Genomic DNA, 27,957 nt, shown 5'->3' with positions numbered 1-27,957 from the left:
GAGCGTAATCCGTGATTACTTTATTTACATTTTACTACGTACCTGTCAGTTCATTTTTTAAATGTTATTTTGTAATGTAATTTAGTCTAGTTTTTGAAGTATACTTTTTATTGCTAGTCATCATTATTATTATTATTAGCGATTTTACCCCATATAGTTCCGTGAGCTATGTCAACGATAAGACCACAAATGTGAGAGAACTGTCAACTTTTACTAACTGGTCGCCATTTACCGCAATGTATTATGGGCCATGGAGTCTCTTCACTACAATGTCAACTTCCCAGCTATACCGATTTGTAACGCAACTACGTCACGGTGTCAACTAATGTGTTTAAGCACTTGATTACAAATTGTGTTACGCGACTACACTTTCATACCACTGGCGGATCCAGAAATTCGGTGAGGGAGGGCTTCTATCGACGTGGTTTGTCAATTTTTTTTTTTTTGCGAGCTACGAGGGGGCGGGGCTGGCACGCCTGAGTTTAGTATGGTAGAAAGCGTGTACAGTCTACTAATAACCAGAATTGACAAGGTAGAGGTCAAGTCGCAAACACGTATCACGGGGTAAATCTTCTCCACGGGGTTCTCCACACGTGTCAGGGGGGAAACTCGTCTCGTCTCTCTATCTCGTCCCCTTGAGGTACGGGATCGGGAAAGTCACTTTAACTTTACAGTCAAATAAGGCACACACAACGAAATACGTTTCAACTCTCGTCTTAGTCGATCTTTTGGAGCACTCTATAAGACACAGCGCCCTGGGGAAAAGTCTCCAAGACTCTCGCAAAGCTGACCCAAGACTAGCCCAAGACTGGACTGCCTCAAGGCTCGCCCCTGGACTGGACTCTCGACTGCCCAGGACTGCACTCTCTCTCTCTACTGCGTCTATCGTGCTGTGCTCCCCAAGACCAACTCAAACTCTCTTTATTCATTTTCACAACTCTAACCAATTACAAAGCAGTAAAAAGACTCTAGGGCGTAACCTCCAATCATAAAGCCAACCACACTAAGTACTGAATACGTCATATCTTTTGATTAATCGTTCACTACATTAATAACTATGGATACCAACTGTCAGAATCGCGACGGTTATCTGGTAATTAGTTCCAAATCACTGAGCCAAGTTCCGTCCAAAACTTCAAATAGGCCTGAACGATGACAGACATAACACAGCAATTCGCTAATAATCAGCTAATTAAGTCGGTCAACAGATACGCAAAAACAAATTCATGACACACGAACCAGCAGAAAGACCAGTAAAATGTATTTGTTATTGTCTTGATGACGTTATATTACCTTCAAGTTGATGTCGTCACGGTTATATTATCTTCAAATTGATGTTGTTATATTATCTTGACCAGGCCCGTAGTTTGGGGGGGGGGGGGGGGGGTTCGGTCGAACCCCCTAAATTTTGGAAGTGAATAGATTTATGATCGTAGATTAGAACATAATAAAACAAACAGTATTAATTAAAATAATTATCATCGTTTAAACCACTTGACTCAGTGAGGTAACTATCAGACTCGGTCGAAATTGCATAGTAATGAGCATTTAGGTGACAACGATCTTTAAATGTCAATCGTGAAGTTACGCCGTCTCAGTTCAACAGCTGCCAATCAAAACTGGTTGTTATAAATGGGCAAGCTTTTATTCGGTGATTCCGCGATGGTGTAATGAAGATCGCGTTCAAGCAGCTGATGTTAAATATTAAAGCAACATTGAAACAATATTGTAATAGTAGTCACTCTCTGAAAGATGTGGTGGTCCTGATTAGGTCCGTTTGTCTTGTGCTAGTGTTCGCTCAGTTAGTAAAGTGTGGGGTTCGAACGGGATTGGCACGACAACACGACTCTGTACTTTCATAATTGTTCATTAGTTTTGTATTCTTCAAGTTAATGATGGCATATATACTGTTTTGTTCTAAATGTATCAGCCAAATGTAGTCAACTTATTGTATTAGTACGTGTAACCTGTGTTATTGGACAATAGTGTACAGCTATGGGTTAAACATATCATTAAAAAAATGACGAAGATTTATCATCACGAGTTGTATAGGTTGAAGAGTTGCTTGCAGCCAAAAAATTATCCCACAGTGTTGCTTCAGCACTGAAACTATGCGATAAATCATATTTTTCAAACATATTTTTTACACGTGTTTTTTTTTTGATGTCTTAGAAAATTTTCTATATTTTTAGTGGGTTCATAAAAAGGAGATGTAGTCATTGAAGTTTATTGAGACCGCTGCTAAACTACTACTGTATGCATATTATTTTACCGCCCTTTACAGATTTACAGTAAACCAACAAATTTACGTACTGCAAGAAACTTGGTAGTATGCCATTGGTTAGTGCATTTAATTTGTTTGATGCAATCATTGTGCCAGCTATTTCTTATGTTAGCGATATGGGGGTACCAAAATTCGGAAATCGAGAGGGTACAGATAACATTTTGCAGATATCTACTTAGCATTAATAGTTGTACAAACAATGTAGCGATGTGGGACGAATGTGGAAGGCTGCCATTATGATGTGGTTATTTCAAGCGTTGTATCTTATATTGGTTAAAATTAAATAATAAATAGCTGGAACCCCAAAACATGTTATATCATGCTTAAACGATTAGACAAAACCGGCAGACTTACTTGGGAAACCCACATAAAAATCTTCCGTTCAAATATGGTTTCGGCATTGCCTTGTTTGAAAAACAAGTTGCATATACTGCAAACTTCTTAGGGATATTTACTCAAAAAATAAAAAAAATTGTTGTCAGCAAAAATGGCATGCCTCAATTTCACAATCATCCAGGCTGTATACTTTCGAAAAAATCAATGTAGTATTATAACCTGGGAGATTTATTGGCAAGCAATTATAGACTAAAATTTATACCGACGAGTTTTCGTTGTTTTTGCCATAAACATAATGTTGAATTAGGTAGACACACAAAAATACAGTTAGATCAATAAATGTTTAGTTTTTGCAGTGATACGTTTGAATTTAGCATGGTAGACAATTGAAATTCACTTTGTTTTTATATGTCCATTTTATAATGATCTAAGGGCTGATCTTTTGTCAATAACCCTATGCAATTATGCAAATACTGACAGTCTGGGCTTACTTCGTCGCTACACAAACTGCCACATCATATATCAACTAGCTCTGTATGTTTTAAAAGTTTTCAAGCGACGAGATAAATATGAATCCAGCTTAACTTAGTACCACATGTTTACATGGATGTTGTATTGTTTTTAAAACGTGATATGCACTTTTCTAACCATTACATTTTGTACGATGTGGTGAGGCCCTGTACAGAAATAGAATTACATAATTGACTAATACTAAAATGAATAATTGTAGACAGATTTCGACATGAAATTGTGTCACTTTTATGTGCGCTAACATCTGTGAAGAGCGAAACAGCTCGTGAATAGCATTCTACCTTAAAATGCTTGGACAATAATGCTAAGATACGTACAGTCTTGTCTTTTTTGTGTACTATATTTTGCCGTAATGGATCAAGGGTGTGGGTGTGTTTGTCTGTGGGTGGGGAATGGCCTAGGACCCCTTCTCTAAAATGGTAAAATAGTTCAAAAATGTTATGTGGAATAACTTACCAACGTAACACAAAGTAAACCAATTGAATTTAAAAACCGAGAATATAAAAATGTATGTAACAGAGCTCAAACACACTTTTTGAATATTATAAAATTCACACGTTTCACATCAAATATATCATTTATTGTTGTTTTCGAACCCCCTATTCAAAAGTGCTGGCTACGGGCCTGTTGACCGTCGAGTGAAAGTGAGAACATCATCATAGATTCAGTAATTCGTCAAATACATTATTGAAAGATGCCAACATTGTTAATAAAAACAACAAGAGCCAATGGTTTCAAACAATCGAGAACCCCAACACTCATTCAGTGATGCAGCAGAATCTCAGACTAGTAATATTAATGTATTACTAGTCTGAGGCAGAATGTATGACACTGATGACCCAAACACTCATTCAGTGACTCAGCAGAATCTCAAACTAGTAATATTAATGTATTACTAGTCTGAGGCAGAATGTATGACACTGATGACCCAAACACTCATTCAGTGATGCAGCAGAATCTCAGACTAGTAATATTAATGTATTACTAGTCTGAGGCAGAATGTATGACACTGGTGATCCCAACAATCATTCAGTGACTCAGCAGAATCTCAGACTAGTAATATTAATGTATTACTAGTCTTAGGCAGAATGTATGACACTGATGATCCCAACAATCATTCAGTGACTCAGCAGAATCTCAGACTAGTAATATTAATGTATTACTAGTCTTAGGCAGAATGTATGACACTGATGATCCCAACAATCATTCAGTGACTCAGCAGAATCTCAGACTAGTAATATTAATGTATTACTAGTCTTAGGCAGAATGTATGACACTGATGATCCCAACAATCATTCAGTGATGCAGCAGAATCTCAGACTAGTAATATTAATGTATTACTAGTCTGAGGCAGAATACATGACACTGATGACCCCAACACTCATTCAGTGACTCAGCAGAAACTCAAACTAGTAATATTAATGTATTACTAGTCTGAGATAGAATGTATGACACTGATGATCCCAACAATCATTCATTGACTCAGCAGAATCTCAAACTAGTAATATTAATGTATTACTAGTCTGAGGCAGAATGTATGACACTGATGATCCCAACAATCATTCAGTGACTCAGCAGAATCTCAGACTAGTAATATTAATGTATTACTAGTCTTAGGCAGAATGTATGACACTGATGATCCCAACAATCATTCAGTGATGCAGCAGAATCTCAGACTAGTAATATTAATGTATTACTAGTCTGAGGCAGAATACATGACACTGATGACCCCAACACTCATTCAGTGACTCAGCAGAATCTCAAACTAATAATATTAATGTATTACTAGTCTGAGGTAGAATGTATGACACTGATGACCCCAACAATCATTCAGTGACTCAGCAGAATCTCAAACTAGTAATATTAATGTATTACTAGTCTTAGGCAGAATGTATGACACTGATGATCCCAACAATCATTCAGTGATGCAGCAGAATCTCAGACTAGTAATATTAATGTATTACTAGTCTGAGGCAGAATACATGACACTGATGACCCCAACACTCATTCAGTGACTCAGCAGAATCTCAAACTAGTAATATTAATGTATTACTAGTCTGAGGCAGAATGTATGACACTGATGATCCCAACAATCATTCAGTGATGCAGCAGAATCTCAGACTAGTAATATTAATGTATTACTAGTCTGAGGCAGAATGTATGACACTGATGATCCCAACAATCATTCAGTGACTCAGCAGAACCTCAAACTAGTAATATTAATGTATTACTAGTCTGAGGCAGAATGTATGACACTGGTGATCCCAACAATCATTCAGTGATGCAGCAGAATCTCAGACTAGTAATATTAATGTATTACTAGTCTGAGGCAGAATGTATGACACTGATGACCCCAACACTCATTCAGTGACTCAGCAGAACCTCAAACTAGTAATATTAATGTATTACTAGTCTGAGGCAGAATACATGACACTGATGACCCCAACACTCATTCAGTGACTCAGCAGAATCTCAAACTAGTAATATTAATGTATTACTAGTCTGAGGCAGAATGTATGACACTGATGACCCAAACACTCATTCAGTGACTCAGCAGAATCTCAAACTAGTAATATTAATGTATTACTAGTCTGAGGCAGAATGTATGACACTGATGATCCCAACAATCATTCAGTGATGCAGCAGAATCTCAAACTAGTAATATTAATGTATTACTAGTCTGAGGCAGAATGTATGAGACTGATGATCCCAAGAATCATTCAGTGATGCAGCAGAATCTCAGACTAGTAATATTAATGTATTACTAGTCTGAGGCAGAATACATGACACTGATGACCCCAACACTCATTCAGTGACTCAGCAGAATATCAAACTAGTAATATTAATGTATTACTAGTCTGAGGTAGAATGTATGACACTGATGACCCCAACACTCATTCAGTGATTCAGCAGAATCTCAGACTAGTAATATTAATGTATTACTAGTCTGAGGCAGAATGTATGAGACTGATGATCCCAAGAATCATTCAGTGATGCAGCAGAATCTCAGACTAGTAATATTAATGTATTACTAGTCTGAGGCAGAATGTATGACACTGGTGATCCCAACAATCATTCAGTGACTCAGCAGAATCTCAGACTAGTAATATTAATGTATTACTAGTCTTAGGCAGAATGTATGACACTGATGATCCCAACAATCATTCAGTGACTCAGCAGAATCTCAGACTAGTAATATTAATGTATTACTAGTCTTAGGCAGAATGTATGACACTGGTGATCCCAACAATCATTCAGTGACTCAGCAGAATCTCAGACTAGTAATATTAATGTATTACTAGTCTGAGGCAGAATACATGACACTGATGACCCCAACACTCATTCAGTGACTCAGCAGAATATCAAACTAGTAATATTAATGTATTACTAGTCTGAGGTAGAATGTATGACACTGATGACCCCAACACTCATTCAGTGATTCAGCAGAATCTCAGACTAGTAATATTAATGTATTACTAGTCTGAGGCAGAATGTATGAGACTGATGATCCCAAGAATCATTCAGTGATGCAGCAGAATCTCAGACTAGTAATATTAATGTATTACTAGTCTGAGGCAGAATACATGACACTGATGACCCCAACACTCATTCAGTGACTCAGCAGTATATCAAACTAGTAATATTAATGTATTACTAGTCTGAGGTAGAATGTATGACACTGACGACCCCAACACTCATTCAGTGACTCAGCAGAATCTCAGACTAGTAATATTAATGTATTACTGGTCTGAGGCAGAATGTATGACACTGATGACCCCAACAATCATTCAGTGATGCAGCAGAATCTCAGACTAGTAATATTAATGTATTACTAGTCTGAGGCAGAATACATGACACTGATGACCCCAACACTCATTCAGTGACTCAGCAGAATCTCAGACTAGTAATATTAATGTATTACTAGTCTGAGGCAGAATGTATGACACTGATGACCCAAACACTCATTCAGTGACTCAGCAGAATCTCAAACTAGTAATATTAATGTATTACTAGTCTGAGGCAGAATGTATGACACTGATGACCCAAACACTCATTCAGTGATGCAGCAGAATCTCAGACTAGTAATATTAATGTATTACTAGTCTGAGGCAGAATGTATGACACTGGTGATCCCAACAATCATTCAGTGACTCAGCAGAATCTCAGACTAGTAATATTAATGTATTACTAGTCTTAGGCAGAATGTATGACACTGATGATCCCAACAATCATTCAGTGACTCAGCAGAATCTCAGACTAGTAATATTAATGTATTACTAGTCTTAGGCAGAATGTATGACACTGGTGATCCCAACAATCATTCAGTGACTCAGCAGAATCTCAGACTAGTAATATTAATGTATTACTAGTCTTAGGCAGAATGTATGACACTGATGATCCCAACAATCATTCAGTGATGCAGCAGAATCTCAGACTAGTAATATTAATGTATTACTAGTCTGAGGCAGAATACATGACACTGATGACCCCAACACTCATTCAGTGACTCAGCAGAAACTCAAACTAGTAATATTAATGTATTACTAGTCTGAGGCAGAATGTATGACACTGGTGATCCCAACAATCATTCAGTGACTCAGCAGAATCTCAGACTAGTAATATTAATGTATTACTAGTCTTAGGCAGAATGTATGACACTGATGATCCCAACAATCATTCAGTGACTCAGCAGAATCTCAGACTAGTAATATTAATGTATTACTAGTCTTAGGCAGAATGTATGACACTGATGATCCCAACAATCATTCAGTGACTCAGCAGAATCTCAGACTAGTAATATTAATGTATTACTAGTCTGAGGCAGAATGTATGACACTGATGACCCCAACACTCATTCAGTGACTCAGCAGAATCTCAAACTAGTAATATTAATGTATTACTAGTCTGAGGCAGAATGTATGACACTGATGATCCCAACAATCATTCAGTGACTCAGCAGAATCTCAGACTAGTAATATTAATGTATTACTAGTCTTAGGCAGAATGTATGACACTGATGATCCCAACAATCATTCAGTGATGCAGCAGAATCTCAGACTAGTAATATTAATGTATTACTAGTCTGAGGCAGAATACATGACACTGATGACCCCAACACTCATTCAGTGACTCAGCAGAATCTCAAACTAGTAATATTAATGTATTACTAGTCTGAGGTAGAATGTATGACACTGATGACCCCAACAATCATTCAGTGACTCAGCAGAATCTCAAACTAGTAATATTAATGTATTACTAGTCTTAGGCAGAATGTATGACACTGATGATCCCAACAATCATTCAGTGATGCAGCAGAATCTCAGACTAGTAATATTAATGTATTACTAGTCTGAGGCAGAATACATGACACTGATGACCCCAACAATCATTCAGTGACTCAGCAGAACCTCAAGCTAGTAATATTAATGTATTACTAGTCTGAGGCAGAATGTATGACACTGATGATCCCAACAATCATTCAGTGATGCAGCAGTATCTCAGACTAGTAATATTAATGTATTACTAGTCTGAGACAGAATGTATGACACTGATGACCCCAACACTCATTCAGTGACTCAGCAGAACCTCAAACTAGTAATATTAATGTATTACTAGTCTGAGGCAGAATACATGACAATGATGACCCCAACACTCATTCAGTGACTCAGCAGAATCTCAAACTAGTAATATTAATGTATTACTAGTCTGAGGCAGAATGTATGACACTGATGACCCAAACACTCATTCAGTGACTCAGCAGAATCTCAAACTAGTAATATTAATGTATTACTAGTCTGAGGCAGAATGTATGACACTGATGATCCCAACAATCATTCAGTGATGCAGCAGAATCTCAAACTAGTAATATTAATGTATTACTAGTCTGAGGCAGAATGTATGAGACTGATGACCCAAACACTCATTCAGTGACTCAGCAGAATCTCAAACTAGTAATATTAATGTATTACTAGTCTGAGGCAGAATGTATGACACTGATGACCCAAACACTCATTCAGTGATGCAGCAGAATCTCAGACTAGTAATATTAATGTATTACTAGTCTGAGGCAGAATGTATGACACTGGTGATCCCAACAATCATTCAGTGACTCAGCAGAATCTCAGACTAGTAATATTAATGTATTACTAGTCTTAGGCAGAATGTATGACACTGATGATCCCAACAATCATTCAGTGACTCAGCAGAATCTCAGACTAGTAATATTAATGTATTACTAGTCTTAGGCAGAATGTATGACACTGATGATCCCAACAATCATTCAGTGACTCAGCAGAATCTCAGACTAGTAATATTAATGTATTACTAGTCTTAGGCAGAATGTATGACACTGATGATCCCAACAATCATTCAGTGATGCAGCAGAATCTCAGACTAGTAATATTAATGTATTACTAGTCTGAGGCAGAATACATGACACTGATGACCCCAACACTCATTCAGTGACTCAGCAGAAACTCAAACTAGTAATATTAATGTATTACTAGTCTGAGGCAGAATGTATGACACTGGTGATCCCAACAATCATTCAGTGACTCAGCAGAATCTCAGACTAGTAATATTAATGTATTACTAGTCTTAGGCAGAATGTATGACACTGATGATCCCAACAATCATTCAGTGACTCAGCAGAATCTCAGACTAGTAATATTAATGTATTACTAGTCTTAGGCAGAATGTATGACACTGATGATCCCAACAATCATTCAGTGACTCAGCAGAATCTCAGACTAGTAATATTAATGTATTACTAGTCTGAGGCAGAATGTATGACACTGATGACCCCAACACTCATTCAGTGACTCAGCAGAATCTCAAACTAGTAATATTAATGTATTACTAGTCTGAGGCAGAATGTATGACACTGATGATCCCAACAATCATTCAGTGACTCAGCAGAATCTCAGACTAGTAATATTAATGTATTACTAGTCTTAGGCAGAATGTATGACACTGATGATCCCAACAATCATTCAGTGATGCAGCAGAATCTCAGACTAGTAATATTAATGTATTACTAGTCTGAGGCAGAATACATGACACTGATGACCCCAACACTCATTCAGTGACTCAGCAGAATCTCAAACTAGTAATATTAATGTATTACTAGTCTGAGGTAGAATGTATGACACTGATGACCCCAACAATCATTCAGTGACTCAGCAGAATCTCAAACTAGTAATATTAATGTATTACTAGTCTTAGGCAGAATGTATGACACTGATGATCCCAACAATCATTCAGTGATGCAGCAGAATCTCAGACTAGTAATATTAATGTATTACTAGTCTGAGGCAGAATACATGACACTGATGACCCCAACAATCATTCAGTGACTCAGCAGAACCTCAAACTAGTAATATTAATGTATTACTAGTCTGAGGCAGAATGTATGACACTGATGATCCCAACAATCATTCAGTGATGCAGCAGTATCTCAGACTAGTAATATTAATGTATTACTAGTCTGAGGCAGAATGTATGACACTGATGACCCCAACACTCATTCAGTGACTCAGCAGAACCTCAAACTAGTAATATTAATGTATTACTAGTCTGAGGCAGAATACATGACAATGATGACCCCAACACTCATTCAGTGACTCAGCAGAATCTCAAACTAGTAATATTAATGTATTACTAGTCTGAGGCAGAATGTATGACACTGATGACCCAAACACTCATTCAGTGACTCAGCAGAATCTCAAACTAGTAATATTAATGTATTACTAGTCTGAGGCAGAATGTATGACACTGATGATCCCAACAATCATTCAGTGATGCAGCAGAATCTCAAACTAGTAATATTAATGTATTACTAGTCTGAGGCAGAATGTATGAGACTGATGATCCCAAGAATCATTCAGTGATGCAGCAGAATCTCAGACTAGTAATATTAATGTATTACTAGTCTGAGGCATAATACATGACACTGATGACCCCAACACTCATTCAGTGACTCAGCAGAATATCAAACTAGTAATATTAATGTATTACTAGTCTGAGGTAGAATGTATGACACTGATGACCCCAACACTCATTCAGTGACTCAGCAGAATCTCAGACTAGTAATATTAATGTATTACTAGTCTGAGGCAGAATGTATGAGACTGATGATCCCAAGAATCATTCAGTGATGCAGCAGAATATCAGACTAGTAATATTAATGTATTACTAGTCTGAGGCAGAATACATGACACTGATGACCCCAACACTCATTCAGTGACTCAGCAGTATATCAAACTAGTAATATTAATGTATTACTAGTCTGAGGTAGAATGTATGACACTGACGACCCCAACACTCATTCAGTGACTCAGCAGAATCTCAGACTAGTAATATTAATGTATTACTGGTCTGAGGCAGAATGTATGACACTGATGACCCCAACAATCATTCAGTGATGCAGCAGAATCTCAGACTAGTAATATTAATGTATTACTAGTCTGAGGCAGAATACATGACACTGATGACCCCAACACTCATTCAGTGACTCAGCAGAATCTCATACTAGTAATATTAATGTATTACTAGTCTGAGGTAGAATGTATGACACTGATGATCCCAACACTCATTCAGTGACTCAGCAGAATCTCAGACTAGTAATATTAATGTATTACTAGTCTGAGGCAGAATGTATGACACTGATGATCCCAACACTCATTCAGTGACTCAGCAGAATCTCAGACTAGTAATATTAATGTATTACTAGTCTGAGGCAGAATGTATGACACTGATGATCCCAACACTCATTCAGTGACTCAGCAGAATCTCAGACTAGTAATATTAATGTATTACTAGTCTGAGGCAGAATGTATGACACTGATGATCCCAACACTCATTCAGTGACTCAGCAGAATCTCAGACTAGTAATATTAATGTATTACTAGTCTGAGGCAGAATGTATGACACTGATGATCCCAACACTCATTCAGTGACTCAGCAGAATCTCAGACTAGTAATATTAATGTATTACTAGTCTGAGGCAGAATGTATGACACTGATGATCCCAACAATCATTCGGTGATGCAGCAGAATCTCAGACTTGTAATATTAATGTATTACTAGTCTTAGGCAAAATGTATGACACTGATGATCCCAACAATCATTCAGTGATGCAGCAGAATCTCAGACTAGTAATATTAATGTATTACTAGTCTGAGGCAGAATGTATGACACTGATGATCCCAACAATCATTCGGTGATGCAGCAGAATCTCAGACTTGTAATATTAATGTATTACTAGTCATAGGCAAAATGTATGACACTGATGATCCCAACAATCATTCAGTGATGCAGCAGAATCTCAGACTAGTAATATTAATGTATTACTAGTCTGAGGCAGAATGTATGACACTGATGATCCCAACAATCATTCAGTGACTCAGCAGAATCTCAGATTAGTAATATTAATGTATTACTAGTCTGAGGCAGAATGTATGAAACTGATGACCCCAACAATCATTCAGTGACTCAGCAGAATCTCAAACTAGTAATATTAATGTATTACTAGTCTGAGGCAGAATGTATGACACTGATGATCCCAACAATCATTCAGTGATGCAGCAGAATCTCAGACTAGTAATATTAATGTATTACTAGTCTGAGGCAGAATGTATGACACTGATGACCCCAACAATCATTCAGTGACTCAGCAGAATCTCAGACTAGTAATATTAATGTATTACTAGTCTGAGGCAGAATGTATGACACTGATGACCCCAACACTCATTCAGTGATGCAGCAGAATCTCAGACTAGTAATATTAATGTATTACTAGTCTGAGGCAGAATGTATGACACTGATGACCCCAACAATCATTCAGTGACTCAGCAGAATCTCAGACTAGTAATATTAATGTATTACTAGTCTGAGGCAGAATGTATGACACTGATGACCCCAACACTCATTCAGTGATGCAGCAGAATCTCAGACTAGTAATATTAATGTATTACTAGTCTGAGGCAGAATGTATGACACTGATGACACAAACACTCATTCAGTGACTCAGCAGAAACTCAAACTAGTAATATTAATGTATTACTAGTCTGAGATAGAATGTATGACACTGATGATCCCAACAATCATTCAGTGACTCAGCAGAATCTCAAACTAGTAATATTAATGTATTACTAGTCTGAGGCAGAATGTATGACACTGATGATCCCAACAATCATTCAGTGACTCAGCAGAATCTCAGACTAGTAATATTAATGTATTACTAGTCTTAGGCAGAATGTATGACACTGATGATCCCAACAATCATTCAGTGATGCAGCAGAATCTCAGACTAGTAATATTAATGTATTACTAGTCTGAGGCAGAATACATGACACTGATGACCCAACACTCATTCAGTGACTCAGCAGAATCTCAAACTAGTAATATTAATGTAATACTAGTCTGAGGTAGAATGTATGACACTGATGACCCCAACAATCATTCAGTGACTCAGCAGAATCTCAAACTAGTAATATTAATGTATTACTAGTCTTAGGCAGAATGTATGACACTGATGATCCCAACAATCATTCAGTGATGCAGCAGAATCTCAGACTAGTAATATTAATGTATTACTAGTCTGAGGCAGAATACATGACACTGATGACCCCAACAATCATTCAGTGACTCAGCAGAACCTCAAACTAGTAATATTAATGTATTACTAGTCTGAGGCAGAATGTATGACACTGATGATCCCAACAATCATTCAGTGATGCAGCAGAATCTCAGACTAGTAATATTAATGTATTACTAGTCTTAGGCAGAATGTATGACACTGATGATCCCAACAATCATTCAGTGATGCAGCAGAATCTCAGACTAGTAATATTAATGTATTACTAGTCTGAGGCAGAATACATGACACTGATGACCCCAACACTCATTCAGTGACTCAGCAGAATCTCAAACTAGTAATATTAATGTATTACTAGTCTGAGGTAGAATGTATGACACTGATGACCCCAACAATCATTCAGTGACTCAGCAGAATCTCAAACTAGTAATATTAATGTATTACTAGTCTTAGGCAGAATGTATGACACTGATGATCCCAACAATCATTCAGTGATGCAGCAGAATCTCAGACTAGTAATATTAATGTATTACTAGTCTGAGGCAGAATACATGACACTGATGACCCCAACAATCATTCAGTGACTCAGCAGAACCTCAAACTAGTAATATTAATGTATTACTAGTCTGAGGCAGAATGTATGACACTGATGATCCCAACAATCATTCAGTGATGCAGCAGTATCTCAGACTAGTAATATTAATGTATTACTAGTCTGAGGCAGAATGTATGACACTGATGACCCCAACACTCATTCAGTGACTCAGCAGAACCTCAAACTAGTAATATTAATGTATTACTAGTCTGAGGCAGAATACATGACAATGATGACCCCAACACTCATTCAGTGACTCAGCAGAATCTCAAACTAGTAATATTAATGTATTACTAGTCTGAGGCAGAATGTATGACACTGATGATCCCAACAATCATTCAGTGATGCAGCAGAATCTCAGACTAGTAATATTAATGTATTACTAGTCTGTAATATTAATGTATTACTAGTCTGAGGCAGAATGTATGACACTGATGACCCCAACAATCATTCAGTGATGCAGCAGAATCTCAGACTAGTAATATTAATGTATTACTAGTCTGAGGCAGAATACATGACACTGATGACCCCAACACTCATTCAGTGACTCAGCAGAATCTCAGACTAGTAATATTATTGTATTACTAGTCTGAGGCAGAATGTATGACACTGATGACCCAAACACTCATTCAGTGATGCAGCAGAATCTCAGACTAGTAATATTAATGTATTACTAGTCTGAGGCAGAATGTATGACACTGGTGATCCCAACAATCATTCAGTGACTCAGCAGAATCTCAGACTAGTAATATTAATGTATTACTAGTCTTAGGCAGAATGTATGACACTGATGATCCCAACAATCATTCAGTGACTCAGCAGAATCTCAGACTAGTAATATTAATGTATTACTAGTCTTAGGCAGAATGTATGACACTGATGATCCCAACAATCATTCAGTGATGCAGCAGAATCTCAGACTAGTAATATTAATGTATTACTAGTCTGAGGCAGAATACATGACACTGATGACCCCAACACTCATTCAGTGACTCAGCAGAAACTCAAACTAGTAATATTAATGTATTACTAGTCTGAGATAGAATGTATGACACTGATGATCCCAACAATCATTCAGTGACTCAGCAGAATCTCAAACTAGTAATATTAATGTATTACTAGTCTGAGGCAGAATGTATGACACTGATGATCCCAACAATCATTCAGTGACTCAGCAGAATCTCAGACTAGTAATATTAATGTATTACTAGTCTTAGGCAGAATGTATGACACTGATGATCCCAACAATCATTCAGTGATGCAGCAGAATCTCAGACTAGTAATATTAATGTATTACTAGTCTGAGGCAGAATACATGACACTGATGACCCCAACACTCATTCAGTGACTCAGCAGAATCTCAAACTAGTAATATTAATGTAATACTAGTCTGAGGTAGAATGTATGACACTGATGACCCCAACAATCATTCAGTGACTCAGCAGAATCTCAAACTAGTAATATTAATGTATTACTAGTCTTAGGCAGAATGTATGACACTGATGATCCCAACAATCATTCAGTGATGCAGCAGAATCTCAGACTAGTAATATTAATGTATTACTAGTCTGAGGCAGAATACATGACACTGATGACCCCAACAATCATTCAGTGACTCAGCAGAACCTCAAACTAGTAATATTAATGTATTACTAGTCTGAGGCAGAATGTATGACACTGATGATCCCAACAATCATTCAGTGATGCAGCAGAATCTCAGACTAGTAATATTAATGTATTACTAGTCTTAGGCAGAATGTATGACACTGATGATCCCAACAATCATTCAGTGATGCAGCAGAATCTCAGACTAGTAATATTAATGTATTACTAGTCTGAGGCAGAATACATGACACTGATGACCCCAACACTCATTCAGTGACTCAGCAGAATCTCAAACTAGTAATATTAATGTATTACTAGTCTGAGGTAGAATGTATGACACTGATGACCCCAACAATCATTCAGTGACTCAGCAGAATCTCAAACTAGTAATATTAATGTATTACTAGTCTTAGGCAGAATGTATGACACTGATGATCCCAACAATCATTCAGTGATGCAGCAGAATCTCAGACTAGTAATATTAATGTATTACTAGTCTGAGGCAGAATACATGACACTGATGACCCCAACAATCATTCAGTGACTCAGCAGAACCTCAAACTAGTAATATTAATGTATTACTAGTCTGAGGCAGAATGTATGACACTGATGATCCCAACAATCATTCAGTGATGCAGCAGTATCTCAGACTAGTAATATTAATGTATTACTAGTCTGAGGCAGAATGTATGACACTGATGACCCCAACACTCATTCAGTGACTCAGCAGAACCTCAAACTAGTAATATTAATGTATTACTAGTCTGAGGCAGAATACATGACAATGATGACCCCAACACTCATTCAGTGACTCAGCAGAATCTCAAACTAGTAATATTAATGTATTACTAGTCTGAGGCAGAATGTATGACACTGATGACCCAAACACTCATTCAGTGACTCAGCAGAATCTCAAACTAGTAATATTAATGTATTACTAGTCTGAGGCAGAATGTATGACACTGATGATCCCAACAATCATTCAGTGATGCAGCAGAATCTCAAACTAGTAATATTAATGTATTACTAGTCTGAGGCAGAATGTATGAGACTGATGATCCCAAGAATCATTCAGTGATGCAGCAGAATCTCAGACTAGTAATATTAATGTATTACTAGTCTGAGGCATAATACATGACACTGATGACCCCAACACTCATTCAGTGACTCAGCAGAATATCAAACTAGTAATATTAATGTATTACTAGTCTGAGGTAGAATGTATGACACTGATGACCCCAACACTCATTCAGTGACTCAGCAGAATCTCAGACTAGTAATATTAATGTATTACTAGTCTGAGGCAGAATGTATGAGACTGATGATCCCAAGAATCATTCAGTGATGCAGCAGAATATCAGACTAGTAATATTAATGTATTACTAGTCTGAGGCAGAATACATGACACTGATGACCCCAACACTCATTCAGTGACTCAGCAGTATATCAAACTAGTAATATTAATGTATTACTAGTCTGAGGTAGAATGTATGACACTGACGACCCCAACACTCATTCAGTGACTCAGCAGAATCTCAGACTAGTAATATTAATGTATTACTGGTCTGAGGCAGAATGTATGACACTGATGACCCCAACAATCATTCAGTGATGCAGCAGAATCTCAGACTAGTAATATTAATGTATTACTAGTCTGAGGCAGAATACATGACACTGATGACCCCAACACTCATTCAGTGACTCAGCAGAATCTCAGACTAGTAATATTAATGTATTACTAGTCTGAGGTAGAATGTATGACACTGATGATCCCAACACTCATTCAGTGACTCAGCAGAATCTCAGACTAGTAATATTAATGTATTACTAGTCTGAGGCAGAATGTATGACACTGATGATCCCAACACTCATTCAGTGACTCAGCAGAATCTCAGACTAGTAATATTAATGTATTACTAGTCTGAGGCAGAATGTATGACACTGATGATCCCAACACTCATTCAGTGACTCAGCAGAATCTCAGACTAGTAATATTAATGTATTACTAGTCTGAGGCAGAATGTATGACACTGATGATCCCAACACTCATTCAGTGACTCAGCAGAATCTCAGACTAGTAATATTAATGTATTACTAGTCTGAGGCAGAATGTATGACACTGATGATCCCAACACTCATTCAGTGACTCAGCAGAATCTCAGACTAGTAATATTAATGTATTACTAGTCTGAGGCAGAATGTATGACACTGATGATCCCAACAATCATTCAGTGATGCAGCAGAATCTCAGACTAGTAATATTAATGTATTACTAGTCTGAGGCAGAATGTATGACACTGATGACCCCAACAATCATTCAGTGATGCAGCAGAATCTCAGACTAGTAATATTAATGTATTACTAGTCTGAGGCAGAATGTATGACACTCAGATGACCCCAACAATCATTCAGTGACTCAGCAGAATCTCAAACTAGTAATATTAATGTATTACTAGTCTGAGGCAGAATGTATGACACTGATGACCCCAACACTCATTCAGTGACTCAGCAGAATCTCAAACTAGTAATATTAATGTATTACTAGTCTGAGGCAGAATGTATGACACTGATGATCCCAACAATCATTCAGTGATGCAGCAGAATCTCAGACTAGTAATATTAATGTATTACTAGTCTGTAATATTAATGTATTACTAGTCTGAGGCAGAATGTATGACACTGATGACCCAAACACTCATTCAGTGACTCAGCAGAATCTCAAACTAGTAATATTAATGTATTACTAGTCTGAGGTAGAATGTATGACACTGATGACCCCAACACTCATTCAGTGACTCAGCAGAATCTCAGACTAGTAATATTAATGTATTACTAGTCTGAGGCAGAATGTATGAGACTGATGATCCCAAGAATCATTCAGTGATGCAGCAGAATCTCAGACTAGTAATATTAATGTATTACTAGTCTGAGACAGAATACATGACACTGATGACCCCAACACTCATTCAGTGACTCAGCAGAATATCAAACTAGTAATATTAATGTATTACTAGTCTGAGGCAGAATACATGACACTGATGACCCCAACACTCATTCAGTGACTCAGCAGAATCTCAGACTAGTAATATTAATGTATTACTAGTCTGAGGTAAAATGTATGACACTGATGACCCCAACACTCATTCAGTGACTCAGCAGAACAGGTATGTACGACCTAGAAATAGTGCCGTATGCGAGTACCAAGTTGCGAGTCGCAAGTAGCAAAATATGCCATATGCTAGTGGTAAAAACGGCATATGCGAGTGGTAAAATATATCGTTTGCTAGTAGCAAAAAAGCCCTATGCGAGGGGTAATACAAAGGCTTGTAGCGTTTGCTTATAATATAACAACGTACGTTCAATTGTGTTTTATCACAGTAAAATCAAATATTTACCATGGTTATGAAATGATGTGTACATGGTTGGTTAAGATTGGCAAGATGCTGCTAAGGTTTTTACTTTTAATAGGGGTGATTCATATATAAAAATAATGGTAGAAAATAGGTGTCGTGCGATCTAGCCTATGTGTCAACCGGCGCACCCCCCCCCCCCCTGTACTCAACATTACAGTCGACTAGTGTACGCGGATTACATTGCGAAGGTCGCAAATAAAAGCAGCTTTAACTACTATTTCCAGTGCTTTTTGTTTATTATTCATTTAAGTGTTTAAATCAAAAAGTTTGTTCAGTCGTTTGCATAGAATCGATGTTTGCTCTTCACGAAATTGCACAGGAAACGTGAAAGCACAATAATTTAATAAACGGCCATGACCAGCCAGCACACTCCGCATACGTGTGAAAATTGTTTTTTCTTTCGGTAAAATTTATAGTATGAACCCACGGTCAGCGATTAAAGAATCATAGAATTATAATTGTAGTTAGTAAAAACGGGTGCATGTTCACCGAAGCATGGAGCTAAAATATTTTAACTTCATGACCGAAGGGTCACAGAATTCTTGTGTCACGCGCCGCCGTTTAAATGAAGACAATGGCAGGTTTCAAAAGTAATCACACCTCAGAGAGGTGTTAAATTTGCCACAACCCAAGTGTTAACTAGCACACAATTCCATAATACATAGTAAATAGTTGCGTTCACGCACAGCTCCTTAGCTCGGGCTAAGAGGTCAAATTCCTTAGCCCGTGCTAAGCGTTCACGCACGTTTGCTTAGCTAAGTACGGGTTAAATCTGATCCGAATTTAAGACGCGGTCTAGACCTTAGCACGGGCTAACGAAGTATGCGCGAACGCTTAGCTCAGGGCTAAGCGCTCTCTGCGGCGACCTTTGGGTGTGAAAATTGTCCCATGTTCGTATAACGACACTATTCCACCAGTCATTACTCCGCGCTCGCTTCCACACTAATCGGGTCACTGTAGTAGAGCGTACAGCAGCTCCAATCGTAGACAAAATAAATTTGGTTCGCTGTCTACGACACGCATTAATAAAACTCTGTATTCTGTTACGACCGTTGTATACTGTTTATGTGCATCCAAATAAGTTGGGTCCGTCTTCTCTCGCGTTCCTGTGCACGTCGCTTCAAAATTATAACGAAACATGCCAGCAGCAGAAATAGAACCTCGCGCGTGTCATCCGTTTTTCGTTCGTAAATAGCGGCTTACCAAATGTCACCGACTAATGGCACCCCTTAGCCCGTGCTAACGACTGGCCCTCCCTGTGCGTGGACGCAATTGGGTCTAGCCGAAATGCAAATATGCTAGATAAGCCTAAATCAGCTTAAATCTTAGCCCGTACTTCGTGTAACGTGAACACAACTTATAATAAAGAAATAAAGTGCATGTTGAGTGATAAGTCCGCATGTTTACGAGACGTCCCTCACATGTGGAATGTATTTACACGCAACCCGGATCAAATTTGAATTGAAACATTGAAACAAAGAAGCGTCTGCCGTTGCTTGGTCAGGATAGAGAGACAATTTTCATGGGTAAATGCTAGTAGAAGAATTAGCCTCAATGCCCCAAATACTTCGACCTAACCACTTTATTTGTACAAGTAGAAAAAGTGTTATGTTTCGTTGAAACATAGACCTTAGAAAAGATAATAACAATAAAAATATACAGTTCACATATATACTCTCAAGCAAAGATCCTGGCATAATTATAGAACTTGCCAATTATATTTACACAACACAAAGATTTATTTAACATTTAAATACTAGTTAAGTCCTTTTGTATTGTTTTTGTACAATTCTCACATATATCTTGTTATTATTTTTTTGCTGTACTTATCCTATGTAAAAAAAAAAATACACGAAGGCAATAAAGTTATTATTATTATTACTACATGCCCGGGGACTTCACGTTCAAGTATCCAACTTTCCAATACAAAACATGATTAGTATCAGCAATAATTTCTAGTACTGCCTGAAAAATTGCGTATTATTAGTTGACATTTTTCTTGTGGTGTTTTTCGTCAATGTATTAAATATAAGTGCGGTGGGAAATAGCATAATTATATTGCGTGAGTGAAAGAGGCTGGTGATACTGTGTCACAACGCAGTTGAACGCGTTCTATTTATTTCCCAACGCGCGTGGTCGGCGCCTCTGATTGAGTTTATTTTGTATTTTTATTTTCGAAATGTATCACTGGCTGCGTTTTTTGTTGTTACGTCTCGCAAATGTCCAAGGTTCGAGTAGTCTGGTTGAAACGTGCGTTCCCATTGGTCGACAGAATCAACAGTTTATAGGAGGATTTAGCGGAGGGCCTGTACTTCATTACAAAGCTGTTGAAATACCACGAAATTAACATCACGTTATTCCTAATCAACAAAACAGCGAGTTTGTTGTCCATGTCTTGTCTGAGACAAAATTGCTTTGAAACCAGCCATTGGTTCGCGTGTGAGTTCCTGTTCAGCGAGTCTACTTGTACTGATGATAACTGTACTTCTATGATTATTTCAATGCTAACATGTCCATGCTTATTTTAACGAAACATAACACTTTTTCTACTTGTACAAATAAAGTGGTTAGGTCGAAGTATTTGGGGCATTGAGGCTAAGTCTTCTACTAGCATTTACCCATGAAAATTGTCTCTATCCTGACCAAGCAACGGCAGACACTTCTTTGTTTCAATATGTTTCAAATTTGATCCGGGTTGCGTGTAAATACATACCATGTGTGAGGGACGTCTCGTAAACATGCGGACTTATCACTCAACATGCACTTTATTCCTTTTGCTGATTAGGAATAACGTGATGTTAATTTCGTGGTATTTCAACAGCTTTGTAATGAAGTACAGGCCCTCAGCTAAATCCTCCTATAAACTGTTGATTCTGTCGACCAATGGGAACGCACGTTTTAACCAGACTACTTGGACCTTGGACATATATGTATTATGGAATTGTGTGCTCGTTAACACTTGGGTTGTGGCAAATTTAACACCTCTCCGAGGTGTGACTACTTTTGAAACCTGCCATTGTCTTCATTTAAACGGCGGCGCGTGACACAAGAATTCTGTGACCCTTCGGTGAACATGCACCCGTTTTTACTAACTACAATTATAATTCTATGATTCTTTAATCGCTGACCACGGGTTCATACTAATTTTACCGAAAGAAAAACAATTTTCACATGTTATGCGGAGTGTGCTGGCTGGTCATGGCCGTTTATTAAATTATTGTGCTTTCACGTTTCCTGTGCAATTTCGCGAAGAGCAAACATCGATTCTATGCAAACGACTAAACGAACTTTTTGATACAGCATCATGCCAATCTTAACCAACCATGTACACATCATTTCATAACCATGGTAAATATTTGATTTTACTGTGATAAAACACAATTGAACATACGTTGTTATATTTTAAGCAAACGTTACAAGCCTTTGTATTACCCCTACCCCAGACCATTCGTCCCGGTGTTATCGCTATCGCCACACGAGACTCCAGCTTGTCTCCTATACAATTTGACTGCGCACATCCAGAAAGTAGATGTAGCTGTGATTGGTGGAATACTAATGAGTTGAGTGTCAATCAAACGCCCACGCTATCTTTAGTAAACAAAGTCACGTGACACGCGCCATTTTAGTTTTGATTAGTTCATCGGATCGGAGTGTCGGTGCTCGCCATCCATAAATCAAATCAAAATGATTTCTAAGGAAATTGTCGCTAAGTACATTTGAACTGCGGTCATCATTGCAAATTGAATGTGAGAAAGTTATGGAATGTCGTTTTGAACTTGAACGTGGTCGGGCAGGCGATTTCAAGGCAGCACGCTTAACCCTTTCGTTCACAGGTTGGGAGATATTAGAATGACTGACAATTTCACGCCACTGTTTTACATTATTGGCGGATTTTTCTGCGCTATCAATCTTTCTCTTACAAACTAGACATAGATGAGACGACAGAGTCGCTCCTTTCACAACGTCGCACTGGATCAAATTGGAAAGACGATTTCCATAAGTTATCCCTCCTGCTTTTCCTGGCTTGAATAAATTCACACACGACTTTAACTGTCCACAAACTCGAAGACTACACGAACACAGTCTACAATAGTCGTCCGCAACAATATGTATGTATTTCTTCGGTGTACTGATGCACGAATGCACCGTGACACGGTGTTTCTCGGGTGTCGCCATCGCTGAGAATGCCGCCGGCGCAATTTTTCACCCAACTCGCGATTCTGTTTTGCAACATTTTATCAATATTCCCTTTGACAAAATCGCCGACAAAAGCACCGCTTTGCTGATCTTTTGTTCTATAATTCTTAATGCAAACACCGACCCTAGTAGTAATTAGTAACGTCGCCTAGTACATATGAACGGTCGTCATTGCAAATCGAACATCCTTTTGAAATTTGCACGTCGGGCAGGCGATTTCAAGGCACCGCACTTAAATATTAGCAACATATTTTTCTGAGCGGTTGTTTATTCTCTTTCAAACGAGACATAAATGTGACGACATAGTCGATCCCTTATCCACCGCTAAGAATGCCGCAATGTTTCGTTCGTTTTGCAACATGCCACAAATCGTCGAAAAAAACACCACTTCGACGGAAGCTTGCGTAATAAGGGGGTTAAAACAAGAAAACAAATGCCATGTTTAATACATATCGACCTGTTTTACTTGCGAAAGATAACGGAACATGAACTCGTTTCGTGCGACTTCGGAACCCGAAGGAACACACCAACAACGTTGAATTTACCCGCTATCTTCCAAATATGGTATATTAATTTATTCAGTTGTTTATTTAGAGTGACGTCCGCGGTCGAATGCGATTGGCTATCGATGTCAGTGCAAAGGTCATATGAATATTAAAATTAAGTGGGCGGAAGGAAAATTGTATAGGAGACAAGCTGGAGTCTCGTGTGGCGATAGCGATAACACCGGGACGAATGGTCTGGGATATATTACCCCTCGCATAGGGCTTTTTTGCTACTAGCAAACGATACATTTTACCACTCGCATATGCCGTTTTTACCACTAGCATATGGCATATTTTGCTACTTGCGACTCGCAACTTGGTACTCGCATACGGCACTATTTCTAGGTCGTACATACCTCAGCAGAACCTCAAACTAGTAATATTAATGTATTACTAGTCTGAGGCAGAATGTATGACACTGATGATCCCAACAATCATTCAGTGATGCAGCAGAATCTCAGACTAGTAATATTAATGTATTACTAGTCTGAGGTAGAATGTATGACACTGATGATCCCAACAATCATTCAGTGACTCAGCAGAATCTCAGACTAGTAATATTAATGTATTACTAGTCTGAGGCAGAATGTATGACACTGATGATCCCAACACTCATTCAGTGACTCAGCAGAATCTCAAACTAGTAATATTAATGTATTACTAGTCTGAGGCAGAATGTATGACACTGATGACCCAAACACTCATTCAGTGATGCAGCAGAATCTCAGACTAGTAATATTAATGTATTACTAGTCTGAGGCAGAATGTATGACACTGATGATCCCAACAATCATTCAGTGATGCAGCAGAATCTCAGACTAGTAATATTAATGTATTACTAGTCTGAGGCAGAATGTATGACACTGATGATCTCAACAATCATTCAGTGATGCAGCAGAATCTCAAACTAGTAATATTAATGTATTACTAGTCTGAGGTAGAATGTATGACACTGATGATCCCAACACTCATTCAGTGACTCAGCAGAATCTCAAACTAGTAATATTAATGTATTACTAGTCTGAGGTAGAATGTATGACACTGATGATCCCAACAATCATTCAGTGACTCAGCAGAATCTCAGACTAGTAATATTAATGTATTACTAGTCTGAGGCAGAATGTATGACACTGATGATCCCAACAATCTGTCTGTCTGTTTATTTATTGTACATTGTTCTTTTTTATAGGATGACCTTAGATGTTATATGACATATATTTCATTTTGTGTCAAATAAAATATGCTATTCTATTCTATTCTATAATTATACAGATATTTTGCCATCAGTCTGACCCGAACGTTTCTATTTGCATATGCAATGAGGTGTTTTAACCGGGATGGTGTGTCCAGTTACCGACTTCACAGGTCGTCAATAATCACTGTACTCACCCGGTTTCTTAAAATCGGGGAATTCAAGGAATGGCACAAAATCATCTGGCGACATTGCCTCTTTGTCCCCACTGCCTTCTGGTGTGTCGTGGTTGAATATCTGATACAATACTCCTTTCATCCAGTGGGTTCCTACATTAAAATCAATAGTCGACAACACTATTCACTATGATGAATAGCCACCATGACACGTATTTACATAGTGTGAATGTTGCACACCCCTCACGGGTACGGGTGGATAACCGATTTGCACTGGTACATTTCACAGTCACAGTTGATAGATCAAACAACCTATAATTACATTTTAAACGTCGTATGATATTATTGGTTTAGCGTTATAGATATCACATTGAGTTGACATTGAGCATGGTTACGGTGACCTTAACATTACCTGTTTTAGGGTAAGATAGTAACCATACATCATCTTCACGGACTTCAATGTCTTTAATTCGTCTCAGTACCTTCTCTTGCATAAATTTCGGATACAGTATCCCGTCGATTTCAGGTTCAGTATCGTGCAATATAATGGGACCAGTGGTGGGTATATTCGGCACTGCCATGATCTTGACTGTACACAACACGTATATACATGTATGATGTTTAGTTATATATACCGAACAATGAACTATGACCTTTGGGGCACTCTATTAGAAGACTTAGTTGCATTGCGAAACAGTATATGTAACTATTTAAACTTGCAAACAGTCTCTTGCTTGATTGTTTGTGTGTTTGTTCGATGAAACATTACGTGACTGTATAAATGGCGAAAGCCGGGTGTTATTTTGGGTATTTGCCCGAGCACCTGAGGAATTTGCCACAGGCGCTCGGAACGTTTCTCGGATAATAAAAATGACCTAAAGTAGGATCGGCATAGTTAGTCAGTCGCCGGTGCATTCGCCTACCACTCATATAATAACACAAAGTAAGAAAGCGTCGACACCATGACATCGAAATTTCCCGAAAATAACAAGATTTTCGAAATTATATTTCGATCCGCTTCACACAACTCAAGCATGATATCGGTAGAAACTATCGATCGACTTATATTACCTTTATTCGAACTAAAACGGGTTAAATCCCGTGAAAATCAAAACACCAGAGCAAAAAGACAAAATTATCTACGCGGATATTATGAAGCATAGACCAGAGCATGCGCACTTCCCAAACATTTACGTGTGTACTGCGTCATCAAAAACCAATGCACATGTGTGTTTTTTTATATTGCGGACTATTAGCTCAATTTTTTATTTTTCAGGAAAATTGAATTTAAAAATACAACATACAACAATACAATATTGTTCGTGTAATTTCGACCCGACTCTCTGTTGGGACCGAGATCGACTTTTTTCGGCACACGCCGACTCGGTCTCGATTCTCGGCATGTGCTGAGATCTGTAACGTGAATGCCGCTATTGTAGCTAGAGATGCTAGAAATGAGACAGAAATCTAGCTGTAAAGGAAACATCGGATACTTATTAGCTTATTCCACTTGTTATTAATCTCATGAATAACATCCCTGATATGGTTATTGCAATTTTTGTATAACAATTCATTTTGTTTAACATTTTTATCCCAGACAATTTCTGTGTCAAAATCGCGAAACTACTGGTATATTTTACGCAATATAGGAAGTCCAAATTACTAAACGAAGTACAAGATGTCAGAGCTGAAATATCCAAGAATCAACACATACCAAAAATTATATCTCAAAAGTAAATATTCGTAGTATATTTTAAGTCTAAGCAGACCGGAAGTGAGAAGTATTAACCTCGTTCGAGACGTGAATACATATACAAATCATAACAAGAAAAGGTTATTGCCAAAGTAAAGGGCGTTTGGTTTCAGTATATCGAACTGATTTATGACACTACATCGTTGATTAATTCACATATTCACCGCATACTTTTCATATGCAAGACACCCATGCTTTTTACTCACAGATTAGTTTCTCAGAATTGTTCACATAATAAATTACGATAAGTAGCTTGTTATTTTTTCCTGCTTTTAATTCTAACGTACCTGTTTTTTTTTTTTTTTTTACCGCGAAGCGCCTGTACCTCAATACATACAAACAGAAAGGAAAACCGTTCACATACTAGGGGCGTTCTCTTGGAACCACTGTTTTGCAATATATTTTTGTTACAATCCATTTGACATGTTGCACTACATTTGTGCCTGTATAATCTACAACCATTCTAACCATAGCATTTGAATGAAAACAACTACACATTCCTCAGAATTGGAAAATATATTAGTTTTTCCACGAATCTAACGATATTTGCACACAACGCTATAACTTCTAACTTGAGACTCAGACTAGCCTAATATATATATATATATATGTATATCTGTTCTATTTTTATAGAAGAACCTTCCCAAATAAAAAAAAAATTCTAAAATTTAAAAATATAAGAGATAGTCACTAAACCATGTACTTTCACACTCAAGCAAGAGAATAGACATGT

The 27,957-nt window shown here is 37.7% G+C and overlaps 1 protein-coding gene across 1 annotated transcript in view; it reads right to left on the bottom strand.

The window, feature by feature from the left end:
- LOC102808273 (sulfotransferase 6B1-like) overlaps positions 1–26,130 on the bottom strand; it is a 33,242-nt gene extending 7,112 nt beyond the window's left edge. The window contains exons 1-2 of the mRNA XM_085502065.1: positions 25,884–26,130; positions 25,493–25,624 (exon numbers count right to left, since the gene is read on the bottom strand). Of these exons, the coding sequence (XP_085358191.1) occupies positions 25,493–25,624; positions 25,884–26,052 (301 nt within the window). The 5' untranslated portion in view covers positions 26,053–26,130. The remainder of the gene's footprint in view (positions 1–25,492; positions 25,625–25,883) is intronic.
- Between the last annotated feature and the right edge of the window lie 1,827 nt (positions 26,131–27,957).

The sequence above is a fragment of the Saccoglossus kowalevskii genome, chromosome 1 (assembly GCF_978046115.1).
Source record: "Saccoglossus kowalevskii chromosome 1, keSacKowa6.1, whole genome shotgun sequence".
NCBI classification, from domain to species: domain Eukaryota; kingdom Metazoa; phylum Hemichordata; class Enteropneusta; family Harrimaniidae; genus Saccoglossus; species Saccoglossus kowalevskii.
This window is presented reverse-complemented; position numbering and strand designations above follow the sequence as displayed.